This window comes from Oncorhynchus clarkii, chromosome 6 (assembly GCF_045791955.1).
Source record: "Oncorhynchus clarkii lewisi isolate Uvic-CL-2024 chromosome 6, UVic_Ocla_1.0, whole genome shotgun sequence".
NCBI classification, from domain to species: domain Eukaryota; kingdom Metazoa; phylum Chordata; class Actinopteri; order Salmoniformes; family Salmonidae; genus Oncorhynchus; species Oncorhynchus clarkii.
In genome coordinates, this window is record NC_092152.1 from 9,718,942 (window position 1) to 9,739,902 (window position 20,961).

At 42.0% G+C, this 20,961-nt stretch overlaps 1 protein-coding gene across 1 annotated transcript; it reads left to right on the forward strand.

Moving 5' to 3' along the window:
- The first annotated feature begins 493 nt into the window (after positions 1-493).
- Positions 494-19,534, forward strand: LOC139411899 (kinetochore protein NDC80 homolog). Its single transcript, XM_071158649.1, has 17 exons — positions 494-615; positions 9,682-9,777; positions 9,864-9,944; positions 12,243-12,360; positions 12,527-12,699; positions 14,134-14,236; positions 14,655-14,744; positions 14,827-14,920; positions 15,037-15,137; positions 16,382-16,526; positions 16,775-16,980; positions 17,134-17,286; positions 17,377-17,466; positions 17,563-17,655; positions 17,947-18,077; positions 18,605-18,707; positions 18,845-19,534. Exons 2-17 carry the CDS (start codon positions 9,689-9,691, stop codon positions 18,971-18,973), a joined length of 1,899 nt encoding a protein of 632 aa, XP_071014750.1. The 5' UTR covers positions 494-615; positions 9,682-9,688; the 3' UTR covers positions 18,974-19,534.
- Positions 19,535-20,961: the final 1,427 nt, after the last annotated feature.

The window sequence follows — 20,961 nt, forward strand, 5'->3', positions numbered from 1 at the left end:
TTATTTTATTTTAAGTTATATTTAGATATTGTGATATTCATTCTGCTGCTACATTGATGTCTTGTAAATGATATGATATTCGGGTCTTGTAAGTCCCACAACTGAGTATGTGTGCATATGGAGGGTGTTCTACAGTGTCTTCTTAAAATGTTGCTGTACCTTTATGTCTAGAAAATGAGGCTATAAGAAATGCAGACTTGTGTTAGCCCCGCAGCTATACTCAAGTATGTGGGCATACTGCAGTAATGTCTAAATGCTTTGAATGAATTAGCACCTTGGAGAGTGCTGTCCATTTTACCACCATAGATTGTAGGCTATTTGGCTGCTACTTTGTGTTTGACACTATTTTTCTCAATCTGTTTTAGTATCCCAGAGCCCCCTGTACAGCCCCCTGGACAACCCCATCAACCTGTCTCTGGCCCACACTCCAGTACAGTAGGTGGCGGTAATGCACCATAACTTTGGATGCCAACCGCCGATAAACCCTTCCGAAGAAGAAGACCGTCCGTTTTGTTTAAATCAGAGGGCGGATTTTTATTTTTTTACTCTTTAGTTATTTATGTAGCAACAGAAGTTGCTAAACTGATTTTTTTCAAAATTATCGAAAGTGGAAAGGTACGTATTTGTTTGAAAGACGTTTCAATGGGTTGTTGCATTTAATTTATAGCTAGAAATATTTAATTGTAATACCCCAGGCAAATTCTAAGAGACTAAGTAAATTAACTTTAGTTAGTTGGCTAAATTAGTTGTAATTTAGCTTATGATTTTCAAGTCTAACAGTAGTTTTTAATTGTATGGTGCCCCAGTGGAATGTTATTCGTTAAACAATATAACTAGCCAACGTTATCACAATAAATAAAGTAGAAAGTATTTGCGAAAGTGTCCTGATAGTGTACATTTGCCCCACTGATGTCGCGTTGCGTTTTTGAGAAGGTTAGTGGTAGGGCGACCACATTTAAAATACCCAAATGCGAGACAACAGGAGGATTTTACAGGACCGTGTAGTTTCAAGTTTTAATGTCACAAGTACAGTGAAATGCTTTTCTTGTAAACCCCAACAATGCAGTCATTGATAGCAATGTAATACAAAAAATAACAGAAATAAAACTATATCTACACTGTTTACAATTTTAGGGATGGATACTGGCTCGTTAGAGGTAGATATGTTAACGTGATTTATGCATCAGGATATATAGTACCAGTCAGGTTTGGACACACCTACTCATTCAAGGGTTTTTCTTTATTTTTACTATTTTTGACATTATAGAATAATAGTGAAGACATCAACTATGAAATAACACATTGACTCTTCTTCGAAGTACCCACCCTTTGCCTTGACAGCTTTGCACACTCTTGGCGTTCTCTCAATCAGCTTTATGAGGTAGTCACCTGGGATGCATTTCAATTAACAGGTGTCTTTTTAAGTTAATTTGTGGAATTTCTTTCCTCCTTAATGCGTTTTAGCCAATCAGTTGTGTTGTGACAAGATAGGGGTGATTTACCAAGTAGGGTCATATTCTGTATAAGACCAAGTCCATATTATGGCAAGAACCGCTCAAATAAGCAAAGAGAAACAACAGTCCATTACTTTAAGACATGAAGGTCAGTCAATCAGGAATATTTCGAGAACTTTTAAAGTTTCTTCAAGTGCAGTTGCAAAAACCATCAAGCGCTATGATGAAACTGGCTCTCATGAGGACCGGCACAGGAATGGAAGACCCAGAGTTACCTCTGCTGCAGAGGATAAGTTCATTAGTTTCCAGCCTCAGAAATTTCAGCTCAAATAAATGCTTCATAGAGTTCCAGTAAGACACTTATCAACATCAACTGCTCAGAGGAGCCTGTGTAAATCAGGCCTTCATGGTCGAATTGCTGCAGAGAAACCACTACTAAGGGACACCAATAATAAGACACTTGCTTGGGCCAAAAAATACAAGCAATGGACATTAGACAGGTGGAAATTTGTCCTTTCGTCTGATTTGTCAAAATGGGAGATTTTTGGATACAACCGCCTTGTCTTTGTGAGACGCAGAGTAGGTGAATGGATGATCTTTGCATGTGTGGTTAACACTTTTTTGGTTATATCAGTCAATTTAAATAAATTCATTAGGCCCTAATCTATGGCTTTCACATGACTGGGCAGGGGAGCATCCTTGGGTGGGTCTGGGAGGGCATAGGCCCATCAACTTGGGTGCCAGTTCCACCCACTGGGCACGCTCCATCAAAAACTAAAAACATCTGTGGCATTGTGTTGTGACAACCACATTTTTAGTGGCCTTTTATTGTCCCCAGCACAAGGTTCACCGGTGTAATGATCATGCTGTTTATAATCCGCTTCTTGATATGCCACACCTGTCAGGTGGATGGATTATCTTGGCAAAGGAGAAATGCTCACTAACAGGGATGTAAATCAAAGCACATTCTGTCCAGTCGCTCACGCTGTTGAGCATTGGCTGCATTATATTTTTAAAAATGTACTCTTCAGCTAGTGTCCTAAACCCCCAAAACACAAATTCTTATGAGATATGTTATTTGGAATACTAATTAAACATTGATCTTCCAAGACATTGATTCAGCTTTGATCCAAACCAGGGATGGGCAACTTTGATGGGGGTGGGGGCCACAAAAAAAAAGAAACTCATGAGTGGCATTATTGGCTTGTGGATCTATGTACCCACATTGCGAGTAAAACATTTTTAGCAGCCCCCATTGTGACAGTGAAGAGTTCTAATGTTAATCTCCTTCAATTCTACACATTTTGCCATGGGGCGGAGGCAAATGTTTGCAGTTTCTGATAATTGATGATCAATGGACCCCACCAGGGTTGGTAATTGGACCACGCTTACTACCAGTTTGGTAAATTAGCTGGCTGCTAGATTAGATCATCTAAGACATTTTGCTGACATGGACTTGTTGAATGACTGTTTTGGTGCCGGAGAGCTCGTGCGCTATGTCTAATATTTAAAAAAGTATTGTGGTATTGCTCGCCTGAGGTATTCTATCTATCAAGAGAGTTCACATCTATATTATTCGTAGCTGTCTATTTACCACCATAAACCAATGCTGGTACTAATACTGCGCTCTACCAGCTGTATAAGGTCATAAGCAAACAAGGAAAATGCTCATCCAGAAGCGGCGCTCCTAGTGGCCGGGGACTTTAATGCAGGCAGACTTAAATCAGTTCTACCTCATTTCTACCAGCATGTCACATGTGCAACCAGAGGGGGAAAAAAACTCTAGACCACCTTTACTCCAGACAGAGATGCATACAAAGCTCTTCCCCCACCCTCCATTTGGCAAATCTAGCCATAATTCTATCCTGATTCCTGCTTACAAGCAAAAACGAAAGCAGGAAGCACCAGTGACTTGCTCAACACGGAAGTGGTCAGATGACACGGATGCTACGCTACAGCACTGTTTTGCTAGCACAGACTGGAATATGTTCCGAGATTCATCCAATGGCATTGAGGAGTATACCACCTCAGTCATCAGCTTCATCAATAAGTGCATCGACGACGTCGTCGAACCATCAAACAAGCATAGTGTCAATACAGGATTAAGATTGAATCCTACTACATCGGTTCTGACACTTGTTGGATGTGGCAGGGTTTGAAAACTATTACGGACTACACAAACAAACCCAGCTACGAGTTGCCCAGTTGACGTGAGCCCACCAGACGAGCTAAATGCCTTTTTATGCTCACTTCGTGGCAAGCAACACTGACGCATGCACGAGAGCACCAGTTGTTCGGGAAGACTGTGTGACTCTCGGTAGCTGATGTGAGCAAGACCTTTTAAACAGGTCAACGTTCACAAAGCCTGATGGGGCCTGATGGATTACCAGGACGTGTACTCAAAGCATGGCAGACCAACTGTCAAGTGTCTTCACTGACATTTTCATCCTCACCCTGACCGAGTCTCTGTAATACCTACATGTTTCAAGCAAACCGCCATAGTGCATGTGCCAAAAGAAGCGAAGGTAGCCTAGCTAAATGATTACCGCCCCGTAGCACTCACGTCGGTTAGCCATGAAGCTTTAAAGGCTGGTCATTGCTCACTCGGGTTCTCCTGAGTAGAGCACCGGTCTTAGGCACTGCTTCTCAGTGCTAGAGGCGTCACTATAGACACCCTGGTTTGAATCCAGGCTGTATCACAACCGGCCGTGATTGGGAGTCCTATAAGGCGGCACACAATTGGCCCAGCGTCATCCGGGTTTTGCCGGTGTAGGCCGTCATTGTAAATAAGTATTTGTTCTTAACGGACTTGCCTAGTTAAATTAAAATTATTTAAAATTAAAATTTCCCACCTGTACAAAAGGAACACCTATGTGAGAATGTTTTTCATTGACTACAGCTCAGTGTTCAACACCATAGTGCCCTCAAAGCTCATCACTAAGCTAAGGACCCTGGGACTAAACACCTCCCTCTGCAACTGGATCCTTGACTTCCTGACGGGCTGCCCTCCGGTGGTAAGGGTAGGCAACACGTCTGCTATGCTGATGCTCAACACTGGAGATCAGTCCCCTCCTGTACTCCCTGTTCACCCACGACTGCGTGGCCAAATACGACTCCAACACCTTCATTCATTTTCCTGACGACACAAGTGTGTCTGATCACCAACAACGATAAGACAGCCTATAGGGAAGAGGTCAGGGACCTGGCAGTGTGGCACAAGGACAACAATCTCTCCCTCAATGTGAGCAAGACAAAGGAGCTGATCGTGAACTACAGGAGACGGTGGACCGATCAGGCCCCTGTTAACGTCGACTGGGCTGTACTGGAGCAGGTTGAGAACTTCAAGCTCCTTGGTGTCCACATCACCAACAAACTATCATGGTCCAACCACACCAAGACGGTCGTCAAGAGGGCACGACAACCAAGTTTTGAATGGCCTGTCTGCAATAAACTTGAGACATTGTATCAACTATTAACTTGGGTCCAGCCTGAAGCTGGTGTTTAAACTGTTCCAGAGTCGGTGCTCTCCAGACAGATGCAGATCCTGCAGGCCTTTTTTGACATTTCTACCAGATCAGAGCATGACCCCCCCCCCCTTTTTATGTTGAGTGGTTATCAAAAGGGAGAGTGCTGGAAATATTTTTCCAATAGGCCACGTTGAGGAACTATTGTCATTCTCAGTGGATGTAAAAACATACTTATTTTACTTTTTGAGGTAAAGAAAAAATGACTGAGAAGCTCCACAGAGATGGTGAGTTACGACAATCAGAAACACTATCAAATCCCCGAATGGGCACATTTTATAGACCTACAGTTGCACGCAAGCCAGGTAGTGCATATATTTGCCACTGCTCGATTTAAAAATAAAACATCTTGGTCCACCATCAACCGATCGGAATGGGTCAGCCCTGAAACATGCTATATACATTTTACAGACACGGTGTGTTTTACATTGAGTTATTTTTAGTCCCACCTTCAGCTACCCTCAACCCTTCCCATCGTTCTCTGAATACCATCCAATTTATTTGTGCCTTATATTTTTAAACTGCTGTGATGTTTCACAGAAGTTCTGAACCTTTCTATTCTCAGTGTTTTACAGATTGTAAATTAAATAAACATTTTTGCTAACAGTATATTATTGATTTTTGACTGACTTTTCAAATCACCCAGCAGAGTTGGCTCCACTTAAATGTTGCAATTCATCAGCCATGCCTGAATCTGTTGACAAAAACAAGCTACATATGGACAGTACCAAAACAAATGATTTGAATATTCTGTCTGGGATGTTTGTATTCCTAATATCGAACATTCTATTTGTTGCAGGACTTTTGTATAATTTAAATTGAAAACATAAAGTTTTGAATCTGGTGTTTTTGTATCAGTTCATAAACCATGTGGCATGGAATTGGTACATCTATGTCTTCCCAACTATTTTGCAATTATGGCACAGCTGTACCTTTTTTTGGGGGGGGTCTTTAAATGAAATTTGCTATACTAGTTTTATTCATAATTTTCTTTGAACCAGTTTTTGTCTTTAGTGGAGGACTAACAAACAAGTTCCTTTCCCCCTTCATTTTTACATTAATGCTGGTTGTAATTTGGGGTATAGGAGACATTTCCATATTTTTGTTAGCTGCCTGTGTTACAACTCCACCAGTCCTATTGATGATATCATTTAAAAATATTATGCTGTTTAATCCCCCCCCCCCCCACCCAAAATGTTAAATTTATCACTGAATATATTTGAGTTTAACAATTTGTTGCAACCAACTTTCTATGGCTTGTTTTAAAAATAGTGACTATTTTGGGGATTATTTCATTTTCAAATAACAAAGTGAGAAGTTGTAATCTGAATAAAGGGGGAGAACCAGTTTGGATTTAAGTGTGACTTTTGTATGACTGAAACCTTTAGTGAGAGGTCTCATGCTTTAATATTTAATGTCTGTCTTCTGAATTCATATTCCTTATAATAAATAGGCCCAGTTAATTTTGTTTGGCTTGCCATTCCAAATCAAATATAATTAAATAAAAAAACACATTGCTAGGTGTAGGCAAGGCCATAAGTAGAAAGGTAAACTGTGATGTGACTAAAGAGTTAATCAGGGTGAACTGGGATGTGACTAAAGAGTTAATCAGGGTAAACTGGGATGTGACTAAAGAGTTAATCAGGGTAAACTGGGATGTGACTAAAGAGTTAATCAGGGTAAACTGGGATGTGACTAAAGAGTTAATCAGGGTAAACTGGGATGTGACTAAAGAGTTAATCAGGGTGAACTGGGATGTGACTAAAGAGTTAATCAGGGTGATTTCTCCACAAATACACTGGTATTTTCCGTGGAATTTTTTTAAAATATTTATTAGCATTTATTGTAGAGATCATTTTCTTTCAGGATTTGAATAGGACATACATTTTTGCTTGCGGGACAAAGGGACAAAATGCGGGACTGTCCCGCACAATCCGGCACAATGTCACCCTAGTAAGTGGGTGACCCCTCCCAGTTCCGGCTAGTGTGCCCATCTTTCATTGTTCATATGAAGGCATTTGCAGTTAGTTGACTGGTTTGGGAAACATTTGCTATCCTATTTAAACATTAACTGTTCTGGCTATCCATGTATAGCAGGGGTGTCAAAGTCAAATGGACGGAGGGCCAAATAAAAAAATCAGCTACAAGACGAGGGCCGGACTGTTCGAATGTTCATTTAAAAAATTTTCAATGACGCATATAGTCTAGTGAACCTAATTGAACCTACTGAAAACCTAACAAATATATTACAATATGATCAGATAAATAAAGCAATATTTTCTTATGGCTCTGTCAGTAATCTTTAATTTTCAACAGACACAAAAGACAAATTTCCTTTATATAAATATCCCCATAACATGAACATTAAATGAAAGAAACCGGTATTCAAGGCACCATCAGTAGACTATATTTTCTATTTTAGCAAAAGTGGGCTAAATTTACTTCAAAGAAAAAACAATAATAGCAATTTTCTATCATCCACTCAACTGAAATATTTTTAAAATATAATTGGATTGAAATACAAAAAAATAAAGTGCAAAAATCTATTAATCAAAAACAACACTTTGTTTAAGGAGAAGTAACATGCAGTGAAAACAAATATTAAATTTTAACTTTTAAACTTGAACTGAGTAAAAACTCTAAATATGTGATTGCACAGTAATGTTCACTTGTTTGAGGTTGAGGGTGATACTTGGTGGTGTCCCATCTTTTCCACAAGTTCATCAATGTTCGGGGTAAGGCTCTGAGCTGAAGAAATCCTCAGAATTGAGTGGAGGTGTTCAGCAGTAAGTCGACTTCTGTGTGATGTTTTGTTCAGGTTCATCAAAGAAAACAGTTGTTCACACAGGTATGTGCTGCCAAACATAGACAACGTTTGAGCAGCCTGGATGCGCAGCTGGGGCATTGTGCCGGGGAGGAAACGGGCGAACTCCGCAGCACCCACTGCCGCATATTTTGCCCTCAGTGCATCATTGCATTGGAGGTCAATCAACTCCATTTGGAGGTTTGGTGGTGAGCTTTCCACGTCAACAGCAAATGGGTTACCGAGCAGTTCCAACCTGCTTTTTTGTGCTTCAAAGTCAGCAAATCGGCGTCGAAAGTCAGCGGCAAGCATACCTATTTTATCAGCCAACTGTGTGCTCGGGAACGCACTGGTAGAGAGCTTCTCTTTCATGGTCTGGCAGCTGGGAAAGTGGCTCAAATTTTCTTTCCGCATCTGCGTCTCCCACAGAGTCAGTTTGGTTTTAAATGCCTTCACTGTACTGTACATATCAGAGATGACACGATCCCGACCCTGCAGCTGCAAGTTTATTGCATTCAGATGACTCGTAATGTCACACAGAAAAGCCATTTCACACAGAAACATTTCGTCTCGGAGTTGTGTTGTGTCTTTCCCTTTGCTGTCCAAGAACAGACAAATCTCCTCACGAAGCTCGAAACATCTTTGAAGCACCTTTCCCTGGCTTAGCCATCGCACCTCTGTGTGATAAGGCAAATCACCATGCTCCGTTTCTAACTCCGTCAGAAATGCCTTGAACTGGCGGTGATTCAAACCTTTGGCTCTGATAAAGTTAACTGTGCGCGTGATGATGCTCATTACATGCTCCATTTTCAAGGCTTTACCGCACAACGCTTCCTGGTGTATGATACAATGATAAGCTGTCAGCTCACCTGTCGCGTTTTCCTCTTGCATCTTTTCCCGTATCTTCGCCACCAGTCCGCTCCTGTGTCCACACATCGCAGGTGCTCCGTCGGTTGTCAAACCCACGAGTTTTTCCCAAGGCAGCTCCATCTCATTTACACATCTTGACACCTCTTCATACAAATCATGCCCCGTAGTTGTGCCATGCATAGGACGTAAAGCCAAAAACTCCTCTGTCACGCTTAGGTTGGAGTCCACTCCGCGGATGAAAATTGACAACTGGGCAATGTCAGAAATGTCGGTGCTCTCATCCACAGCCAAGGAATATGCAATAAAATCTTTTCCCTTTTTCACAAGCTGCTCTTTTAGATTGATGGACAACTGGTCTACTCTCTCGGCAATGGTGTTTCTGCTCAGACTCACATTTAAAAAGAGTTGCCTTTTTTCTGGGCAAACTTCGTCACAAACTTTAATCATGCAGTTTTTGATGAAATCCCCCTCCGTAAATGGCCGGGCTGATTTAGCGATCTCTTCTGCCAAAATAAAACTGGCCTTGACAGTTGCGTCCGCGTGTGTGTCCGCGTGTTTCGTTTCATAATGTCGTCTCAGATTATACTCTTTCAGTACCGCCACACTTTCTCCACACAGAAGACACACAGGTTTTCCAGCTACCTTCGTGAACATATACTCCGACTCCCACCTTGTTTGAAACCCCCGGTTCTCAGTATCCACCTTCCGTTTTGCCATTTTTGATGGGTATCTGAAAGTTAATTTTACTGTGATGCTGACGACTGCTGTGCCAATAAATATTGAAATGAAGCAGCCTACTGCTCGGTGCGTCACCTTTGCATTGTGGGAAATGTAGTATTGGTGCGTGTAAAAGATCTGCGGGCTGCCGGCTTGCTGCGGGCCGGTTCTAATAATAAATCAAGATCATCCCAGGGGCCGTAAAAAACCTTCTTGCGGGCCGGATGTGGCCCGCGGGCCTTGACTCTGACATATGTGATGTATAGCCTACATGTATTTTTCTGGCTATGTCTTTTCTTCATTCTTTCACCAGATCCAGGATGAACCGAGCATCCAGCAGTAGGCTCTCTGAGCTCCCTCAAAGAGTTGAAAGCAACAGAATGAGCATGGTTTATGCAACACCGCAGAGGTTAGTGTTCAAACAAACGTCAATGGAAGTTGCTTTATGGGATATGTATTTGCTAATAAAGTGAGCATATCAATATTTGTTCACAGCAAACAATCCTTCGGAAAGTTGAACATTCCTAAACCCCAGTCTGTCACATCCGAGAGAAGAACCAGCTTTTTTGGTAGTCGGTAAGTCCCTACACTGACTAAAATACCATGGTACACCTAGTTCTCTATCACTGTCACCATGCGAGACAAAGACTATTCCTGTTAGTGAATCCATATGATTGGGAGCCATTTCACACTGCCAAGTTCAGTGGTTCCCAACTCCAGTCCTCGAGTCCCTCAGACAGTACAGGTTTTTATTGTAGCTCTGGACATGTTCACACTGCAGGCCTTACTGCTCCAATCAGTTTTGTTTATCAATTCTGTTTTGGAATAGTGACTGTCCAAAAAGCAAGTTAAAAGTGAACAAATTGGATTTGTGTGTTCTGACAGCCTTCATTTGCTGACATGGCTATGCTAGTTGTCATAGTAACGGTGGTTGTGCAAGCTGATTGGTGGTGGCGCTTGTGCTTCCTATCACTTAGAAGTTATGTATGGAATCAATATCATGCCAAATGTAAATCACTATCCACAAACGCCTTTTGATTTGTATTTGTAAATCGATATATTGCGTTGGAATTATTTTATGACTGTAGATATGCAGGTCATTTCCAAGGGCCTTAATAAAAATGACTGCCATAAAGATTTGCACATAGGAGAGATATGCGCAAACATGACAGATATGGCATAAGAAAAATAAGTTCTCACGTAGAAAGTGATTTGTATTCATAGAAAAGGGGTTGTACCCATAGAAAGTGATTTGTATTCATAGAAAAGGGGTTGTACCCATAGAAAGCGATTTCTATACATCGTTGACAGCCTCTCGTTTGGCATATTTGATGTCAGCCTTTCAAGGATGCAGAAATTATAGTCTGTTACCCATAGTCTGTTACCCATAGTCTGTTACCCATAGTCTGTTACCCATAGTCTGTTACCCATAGTCTGTTACCCATAGTCTGTTACCCATAGTCTGTTACCCATAGTCTGTTACCCATAGTCTGTTACCCATAGTCTGTTACCCATAGTCTGTTACCCATAGTCTGTTACCCATAGTCTGTTAACCATAGTATGTCCAACGTAAATAATCAAAGCCCTAGATTACTCTATTTGCAGAACTATTGCTGTGGACACCCGTTTATCACCCATATAGTTGAATTAGCAGGCCAGTGTGATAGCACCACTAAATGTGAAGGATATGTCATCTATTGTAAATTATTATAATTGATCCGCTGTCTCATGCTGCACAGACGATGAGCATCAAGGAGACATAAGTGTTCCTGAGGCCTCGAACCAGTTCTCCAGTAGAGGCATGCGAAAGGTAGAGGGGAGGATATGGGATCAGACTTTATAACGATAGTGCTTCCTTCCCCTTCCTCGTCCCAATCTGGGCTTGAACAAGGGACCCCTTGCACACATCCACAACAGTCACCCTCTTAGCATCGTTACCTCTTGCTCCAATAAAATCGCGGTCCTTTGCAGATTAAGTGAAACAACTACTTCAAGGTCTCGGAGCGAGTGACGTCACGGATTAACACGCTATTAGCGTGCACCTCTAACTAGCTAGCCATTTCACACCGGTTACACTCACCCCCTTCGTGGGCTCATTTTCAGCATCAACCAGTGATCTGTGTCAACAGCATCAATGGGATCAACTTTTTTTCAACGACTACATCGCTTTCTACGCGTGATAACTTTTTGTCGTTATGGCGTTTTACTGAAGGCCCTTGGAAATGACCTGCATATCTGCAGTTATAAAAATCTAATGCAATGTATATATTTACAAATCAAACAGTGTTTGTTTGTGGAATGGTGATTTATATTTGGCGTGATATTGATCACACAGTTATGTAGCAAAATCTACGGTGAAAAGAAATCCTGCCAGGGTTGTTTCACAGTTGCTTTGAATGTTCAAAATCGTAGTGTCAGAACACCTTTTTTAAAGCCTCAAAGGACAAGGTGATCCATCTTTCAGAACAAGTCCTTTTTGGCTAGCCACATAATTCAACTAACTAGTTAGGTAGATGATTAGCTCTATAGCACATTCACTCATTTGTTTGTAAACAATTAAAAAGCTAGTTATCTACCACATGTTCTTGTCAAAACTGTCAACAGACTAAATAGCAAATAACAAGATTTGCCAAACAACAGTTGTAAAACCATGAGGGCAAATCAATCAGATTTGACCATTCAGACACATCATGGTCAGGAATCAGATTTGTGACTTGAAATGTCTGCTACCATGTGCTGTTTGACTGTTCAGACTGCAGGAAAAATAACATATATTTGAATCAGATGTGCAAAAAAATTGGATTTGAGTCACTTCAATGTGAACCAGGCTTATGTGGTACCATGAATGCTAAAAAGCTGATGAACTCTTTTCAGGACCAGTGGGACTGGCATGGCTCGCAACAGCGCCTTTGGTGGTACAGAGAAGATGAAGGATCCCCGGCCCTTACACGATAAGGCCTATGTTCAGCAGTGCATCAGACAGTTGTGTGAGGTATGGATTCCTAATATACGCACATTAAAGTATCTCAGAGTAGGAGTGCTGCTCTAGGATCAGTTGTCACTTTATCCTCATGAATAAGATTCTATGACCTGGGGGGTTCTGGTCCTAGATCAGCACTCTTTCACAAAGATACATAATTTCCCTCGTTCTCCTCTAGTTTCTGTCAGAGAAGGGCTTTCCGGGTTCAATGTCAGTCAAGTCTCTCCAGTCGCCCTCCACCAAGGAGTTCCTAAAGATCTTTGAGTTCATCTACTGCCTCCTGGACCCCACCTTCCAGATGCCCACCTCCAAAGTGGAGGAAGAGGTCCCCAGGATTCTCAAAGACTTGGGGTAAATAGTGGTTAGAGTGTTGGGCCAGTAATCGAAAGGTTGCTGCATCGAATCCCCGAGCTGACCAGGTAAAATAAATATCTGTCGTTCTGCCCCTGAACAAGGCAGTTAACCCACTGTTCCCTGGTAGGCTGTCGTTGTAAATAATCATTTGTGCTTAACCTCTCTGGGATATGTTGGACGGTAGCGTCCCACCTGGCCAAAAGCCAGTGAAAATGCAGAGCGCCAAATTCAAATAAATGACTATAAAAATCTAACTTTCATGAAATCACACACGTAAGATACCAAATGAAAGCTACACTTGTGAATCCAGCCAACGTGTCAGATTTCAAAAAGGCTTTTCGGCAAAAGCAAACGATGCTATTATCTGAGGGTAGCACCTCCGTAAACAAAGAGAGAAAAGCATATTTCAACCCCGCAGGCGCGACAAAACGCAGAAATAAAAATATAAATCATGCCTTACCTTTAACGAGCTTCTTTTGTTGGCACTCCAATATGTCCCATAAACATCACAAATGGTCCTTTTGTTCGATTAATTCCGTCCATATATATCCAAAATGTCCATTTATTTGGCGCGTTTGATCCAGAAAAATACAGGTTCCAACTTCCACAACGTGACTACAAAATATCTCAAAAGTTACCTGTATACTTTGCCAAAACATTTCAAACTACTTTTGTAATACCACTTTAGCTATTTTTTTAACTTAAAGAATTGATAAAATTGAAGACGGGATGATCTGTGTTCAATACAGGAGGAAATAACAAACTGTAGCTAGCTTTCTGGTCACGCGCCTTATTTTAACAGTACACTTGAAGTGACCCTCGTTTTGAACAGGGCTACTTCTTCATTCCACAAAGGAAAAACCTCAGCCAATTTCTAAAGACTGGTGACATCCAGTGGAAGCGGTAAGAACTGCAAGAAGATCCCTTAGAAATCTGGATTCCCAATGAAAACCCATTGAAAGGAGTGACCTCAAAACAAAAAAAAATCTGAATAGTTTGTCCTCGGGGTTTCGCCTGCTAAATAAGTTCTGTTATACTCACAGACATGATTCAAACAGTGTTTTCTATCTAAATCTACTAATAATATGCATATATTATCTTCTGGGGATGAGTAGCAGGCAGTTGAATTTGGGCATGCATTTAATCCGGACATGAAAATACTGCCCCCTGTCCCCAAGAAGTTAACTGACTTGCCAAGATAAATAAAGGTTACATTAAAACATTTTTTAAATGAGCTCATTCTGCCGTACATGTTAAAAATGGTCTGTGTCCCAAATGGCATCCCTATAGGCCCTGGCCAAAGGTAGTGCCCTATATAGAGAATATGGTGCTATTTGGGACTCAGATGTGATCATTTGCTGTTTGCATCTGTTTTTTGTACGCTAGCCCATTCCTCATTCTATGATACTGACTGTATATTTCTGATGGCAGGTATCCATTTGTTCTCTCCAAAAGTTCCATGTACTCTGTGGGGGCACCACATACATGGCCACAGGTCTTGGGGGCTGTTGTCTGGCTCATCGATACTGTGAAGGTGGGTATTAGTACAGCAGAATACTACCTCATCTCTAAACTCATTAATAACATTAACTGTCTAAATGAAGGTTTGAATAATGAGAGATGTTTATAAAAACATTTTTTATCAGGATCCCCATTAGCTGACGCCAATGGCGACCACTAGTCTTACTGGGCTTCGACATAACGAAATCCTTTACAATTGACATATTTAAAAACATTAACATGGATTGTGTGTGCATCTATTAGTTACACTTGTCAATACATGAACAACAAAGTTAGGTCACATGGGGCAGAGGCCCTGTGCAGTGAACGGTTACTTTATTTTTGAAACCAGGTTTGTTGTTCACTTGCTCCATGTAAGATGGGAGTTCCATGCAGTCGTGGCTCTGTATAATACTGTATGTTTCCTTGAATTTGTTCTGGTTGTTTTGCAGGTCTTTTGCTGTATGAGTGATCAGGACCTGCTCTTTGCGGATTTCTCTGACGGAAGCACTGAGATTGAGGACGGGGTTGAGTTCAACAAGGTACAGAAACAACTTACTCACAACAAAACCATTTAGGATGTTAGGTCTCTATTTGACCCTGCACTATCCCTTCCGTTTCTAGCTCTTTATGGAATACACCGCTGAAACCTACAACAAGTTCATGCAAGGAGCGGATACGTTTGATGAAGAGGATGCAGATTATCTTGCTAAACTAAGTAAGCAGTGATGACAAAGTCATTGTTTTTAATTGTGAGTTGTGCCTTTTCCTTCCAAATGAACATATAAAAAATAACCAGCAACAAGCGCATAAAACGCCAACTTATATTTACAGAGAGACTTTACAACGTTGACGAAGGGCTTCTCGCATCCATGGAGGAGAAGTACAGGATTCTGAGTGGTGAGGTTGAGCGACTGGAGAAGGAAAGTCAAACGGTTCGTCCTTTTAATCTAAGGTCTGTATATACAGTGCAGTCTGAAAATATTCCACATTTTGTTATGTTACAGCCTAAATATCAAATGTATAAAATATTTTCCCTCATCAACTTACACACAATACCCCATAATGACAAAGATAAACATTTTTATGTGTTAACTTGGACTCCAAGTTGTGGTAAATTGGACATGATTTGGGAAGGCATACACCTGTCTATATAAGGTCCCACAGTTGACAGATCAAAAATCAAGTCATGAGGTTGAAGGAATTGTCTGTCAAGCACCGAGACAGGATTGTGTCGAGGCACAGATCTGGAGAAGCGTACCAAAAAATTCAGTGGCCTCCATAATTCTTAAATGGAAGACACAAAGACTCTTCCTAGAGCTTGCTGCCCCGCCAAACTGAGCAATCAGGGGAGAAGCGCCTTGGTCCAGAGTTCCTCTGTGGAGATGGGTGAACCTTCCAGAAGAACACTCATCTCTGCAGCACTCCACCAATCAGGCCTTTATGGTAGAGTGGCCAGATGGAAGCCACTCGTCAGTAAAAGGCACATGACAGCCCGCTTGGAGTTTGCCAAAAGGCACCTAAAGGACTCTGACCATGAGAACCAAGATTCTCTGGTCTGATGAAACCAAGATCTGAAATCTTTGACCTGAATGCCAAGCGTCACGTCTGGAGGAAACCTGGCACTATCACTACTGTGAAGCATGGTGATGGCAGCATCATGCTGTGGGGATGTTTTTCAGCGGCAGGGACTGGGAGACTAGTCAGGATCGAGGGAAAGATGAACGGAGAAAAGTACAGAGAGGTCCTTGCTGAAAACCTGTTCAGGACCTCAGACGAAGATTCACCTTCCAACAGGACAACAAGCACACAGCCAAGGCAACGCAGGAGTGGCTTTGGGCAACACGTCTCTGAATATTCTTGAGTTGCCCTGACAGAGCCCGGACTTGAACCCGATAGAACATCTCTGGAGAGACCTGAAAATAGATGTGCAGTGATGGTCCCCATCCAACCTGACAGAGCTTAAGATGATCTGCAGAGAAGAATAGGAGAAACTCCCCAAATAGATTTGTGCCAAGCTTGTAGTGTCATACCCATACCCATATTATTTATAGAAGTTCTGCGACTGAATATTGTACACATCTCACCTAGTTTAAGCAGTCTGTAAACGTGCCAGTTACATTTGAACAGAGCCATTTGATTCACTATATTTCTAACCATGTTATTCACTTTGGAGCAGGACCGATTGATGGTCAAAAGAACGGAGAAAGTCAAACTTCAGACAGACCTGCAGAAGCTGCAGAGTTATCGCAGTAACCTGGAGTCTTTCAAAGCCAACCTGGAGAACAAAGCCTCTGGATTGGCCGAGGAGCTGGAAGCATCAGGTAAAAAACCATGACCAAACATTGCTACTCTCGTGTTTTAGCTGGTCTTGCGGTATTGATGCAGCCTTCCTGGACACTTTTCTCTTTCTAAAGTGTCTGCATATGTGGTCTACTGCCCTTTGACACATCTCTCTATTTGTCCCCACTTCCTCTCATTCCCTGTTTAAACGAAATGTGAAAATCCATTAAAATATACCTTTTTTTAAATTGCTACTCTCCTGGAAATCCTGAAACGTTGTCCTGTGTAGGACTGCAAGTGGAGACCCTAAAACAGGAGGAGTCCCGGCTCCAACACATCTTGTCCACCCAGAAGTTCACTCCCGCAGACATTGAGAGGATCAACTGGGAGAAGAGGGAGCTGCAGCAGACCATCAACAGCCTGAGCAAGAGCCTGGAGCAGGCCGAGCAGCACATGTGGAACGAGGAGATCGCTCTGGCCAAGGCCAAGGAGACGGTAAGGAATAGGATGCTGGCCTGATACGACTGCATTCTATACTCATCTGTCTGGTAAATAAAGGTTCAATAAGTCATTTATTTTTAAATGACTAGCTAGCTATGAGCCAGTGCTGAACAGTCTTCTCAGTCTTAACCTCTGCTAATGATTTAGGCCGAAGTGAAGCTGGCCGAGTACCACAAGCTTGCCCGCAAACTGAAGCTCATCCCTGTGTCTGCCGAGAACGCATGCGGCCACGACTTTGAGATCAGGACCTCCACAGAATACGGACCGTCCACCATGGTTCAATGCAGAACACAAATTCAAGTATGGCGATTTAGTTCTCATCGAACAATCGCTTTATTACAACAGGTGTGTGTTGTATCTGGACCTAATTCTGTGGCTTATTCTCTACAGCAACTACTGAGGAAACTGATCACTGATGTGGACGAGGAGTGTAGTCGACTGACAGACATGAAACTAAGCCTGGAGGAGTCCATAGAACAGGTACCGAGACATTTCACTGTGTTTCTTAGAAGTCCGACGGTTTTGTCCCATTTTTGGGTGTTTTTTTCTTAAACATGGGTCTTTTTTCTCTTTCAGGTGAATTCCAATATTTCAGATAAAGCGAATGACTTGAAACAACTGAGAGAGCAAATCCGTAGGCTCGACGAGCAGCTCGAACAAGACATGCAGGTGGGTTATATTTTCAATATTACAAATGTTTGAATATTGTATACAGGAACCCATCTGAAATATTGCTTCACAGGCCAGTCATTTATTGATCAGGAAGTGGTGTCAAAGTGAATCATTGGTCCATCCAAGGTTTTCCTAGACAGCTCATTGTCTTATAAGGACCATCATGGAACCAGCTTTTCTTGTTCTCCTCAATTATTTAAATGTATTGTTTCCACATCTGTGGTTAAATTGTGTTTTTGATCATTTAGAAAAATGACATCCCTCTCTCTGTGGTGTGTGTGTGTGTAGGACATTGCCCATGAGGAGCAGAAGTGGTCTGCTGAGATGGAGTCTGTGGAGACCCACCGCAAGCTGCTGGAGAAGAAGGTGACCCTGGGCTATGATGAGTCTGTGGAGCAGCTGAAAGCTGCACAGCAACAGTGAGTAGTGCTCCTTCTACCAATTATTTTGGACCAAATCACAATGGTGAGGGCTACAGGGCTTAGTTTCAAGTTTTATTGTCACGGGCACAACTACAGTGAAATGCCTTTCTTTCCTGACTGACATTGCAGTAATCAATATCAGTAGTAAAAATATTATACTAATGTAAAGTAGGAAAAAAACACACGAGAAATAGAACCATGAATAACATGAGACAGTAAATAAGCTACTGTTTATATACAGGGTCAGTTCCAATACCATATTTACAATGTGCAGAGATACAAGGGTTAAACTAGCGTCCTGTCCAGGGGGTGTGCTTGTACATCAAGCTGCCTCACACAACAAAAACAGGAGATATGCTCCTGCCCTATGAGCCGTTCTGGCCCGGACAATGATACTTTATTTGCGTACGGTATGTTTAGGGCTTTACAATTATTTCACAACCACATGAAGTTTGTTTTCATTGTTCATATCTAAAAATAGACCCCCCCACCCCCACCACAGTATTTGTCTTTCTACTCCACAGGTACCATCTTGTCCTGCAAGAAACCAATGAGGAGCGGCGGACTGTGGTTAACAACCTTGCCAGTGTGTTAACCACGGCTGCCAACCACCTGTCCATTGTAGAGGTCAGTCTCCATCTTGCCCCTAACCTGCCCCTAATATTTATTTTATTCCTTGCCTTGATATTCCTTTTTACAATAACAACTTGATTTGACAATGACTGTCTTTCTGAGCCTGAAATTCACATTGTGATCATTTCCAGAAATTCTTAGAGGATCAACACAAGCGAGTAGACAGGGTGTACGCGGAAGCTTTCCGGGAGGACGAGGTGGACATTCAGAAGATGAAGGACATTATGGAGAGCTTCATCGCTAAAGTAAATAGCATGTAGTTCCATGCTTTACTATAAAAGCTGACATGAGCTCTAACTCTTTACTTGGTTATTCCATTCATTCCATTGGAACCATCCCAGCGGGCAAAACTTGGTTTAGTGACGTTGTGACAACAGAACCTAGTTGAAATGACATCATTGACAACCAGTTTTGCCTGTTGGGATGAGTGCAGCTTTTCTTCTCTTCTAAGTGACGTCTTTACTGACCACGGTGAGCAGAACATCAGTTCCAAAGGGCCTTCTGCAGTTTCCCTGGTCACTGCTCTAAATCATTGGGAACTTGTGAGGCCAGATGGGAAGACTGTATTGGGTGCTGGTAGAAAACATGTTTCAATAGGAGTTTTACTTTGTTCAAGTACCCCTGGGTTAGATAATGGGTGTTAAACCTCTTTGTAAAGTATTTTAATGTTGTCTTGTGGTGGTTCTCATATCAGCCACTAGAGGGCAGTGTAAAGCTAGATTTAAAATACAACAGTTTCTGGTTGCGTGAAATTTATATTATGGTTATTTGTTTTTCACTGCAGTTTGTGATGCTTTAAATAAAGATGCGTATCCCCAATATTTCCATGTTTGTTTGTTTTTTGCCAGTCATGCTTATTCAGATATCAACACGTTACCCACTCATAACAACAGTGTCTAGTCCATGCAATGCGATGTAAACTACGGCCTAAATAGTTTCTGTTGGTTTGTACCTACATTTACTTCTTCCTTTTAGACTCACATACTCAGTCATAGACGTACTCTAGGCTGCACCACATAATGAAATGGAACAGGACTATTATTTTGGGTCTCTATGACCTATACATGTGTATTCACATGAAACCAAACGGTTGTTGCTATGGTTTGCACTAATGAATACAACCCTGCTCTCTGATACCACTATTTTTTTTTAAAGGTATCCAATTGCTAGTTAGTCTTGCAACTCCCTTACGGACTCGAGAGGCAAAGGTCGAGAGCCGTGCATCCCTTGAAACGCAACCCGAACCGAGCCACACTGTTTCTTGACACAATGCCCGCTTAACCCGGAAGCCAGCTGCACCAATGTGTCAGAGGAAACACCGTACACCTGGCGACCGTGTCAGCGTGCACTGTGCCCGGCCTCCCCAGGAGTCGCTAGTGCGTGATGGGACAAGAACATCCATGCCGGCCAAACCCTCCCCTGACAGCTGACTTTAAGCATCAGCTGTCAGAGCAGCTTACCGATCACTGCACCTGAACACAGCCCATCTGTAAATAGCCCACCCAATTAACTCATCCCCATTATTATTACTTTTTTTGCTCCTTTGCACCCCAGTATCTCTAAATGCACATTCATCTCATGCACATCTATCACTCCAGTGTTTAATTTCTAAATTGTAAATATTTTACCACTACGGCCTATTTATTGCCTTACCTCTAATCTTACTACATTTTCACACACTGTATAAATATTTTTATTTTGTGTTATTGACCGTATGTTTGTTTATCCCATGTGTAACTCTGTCGCACTGTTTTGCTTTATCTTGGCCAGGTCGCAGTTGTAGATGAGAACTTGTTCTCAACTGGCCTACCTGGTTAAATAACGGTAAAATAAAAAACCCGGAAGGCGCTGGGCCAATTGTGTCTCGCCCCATTGGTCTCCCAGTCACAGCCAGCTGCATCAAAGCCTGGACTTGAACACTGACTCTCTAGTGGCACAGCTAGCGCTGCAGTACCTTAGACCACTGCGCCACTCGGGAGGCACTCTTTGATACCTTTGCATGTGGTCATTTCTTCATTGTCTGCAGACATCTCAAGAAGACCACGCCACTGATAAGTCAATTCTGTTAAGCCCCCATTACAACGGTTAGCTATGCCTGTGAGCAAAGCACTCCTTAACAAATAGTTAAATGCCAAAGGCTATTTTTATAGATTTTTTTTAATAAAAAAAAAAATGTGGGGCGGGGGTTATTCTAGTGGGTCGTAGTTAGAATTGAAATGTGGGGCGGGGGTTATTCTAGTGGGTCGTA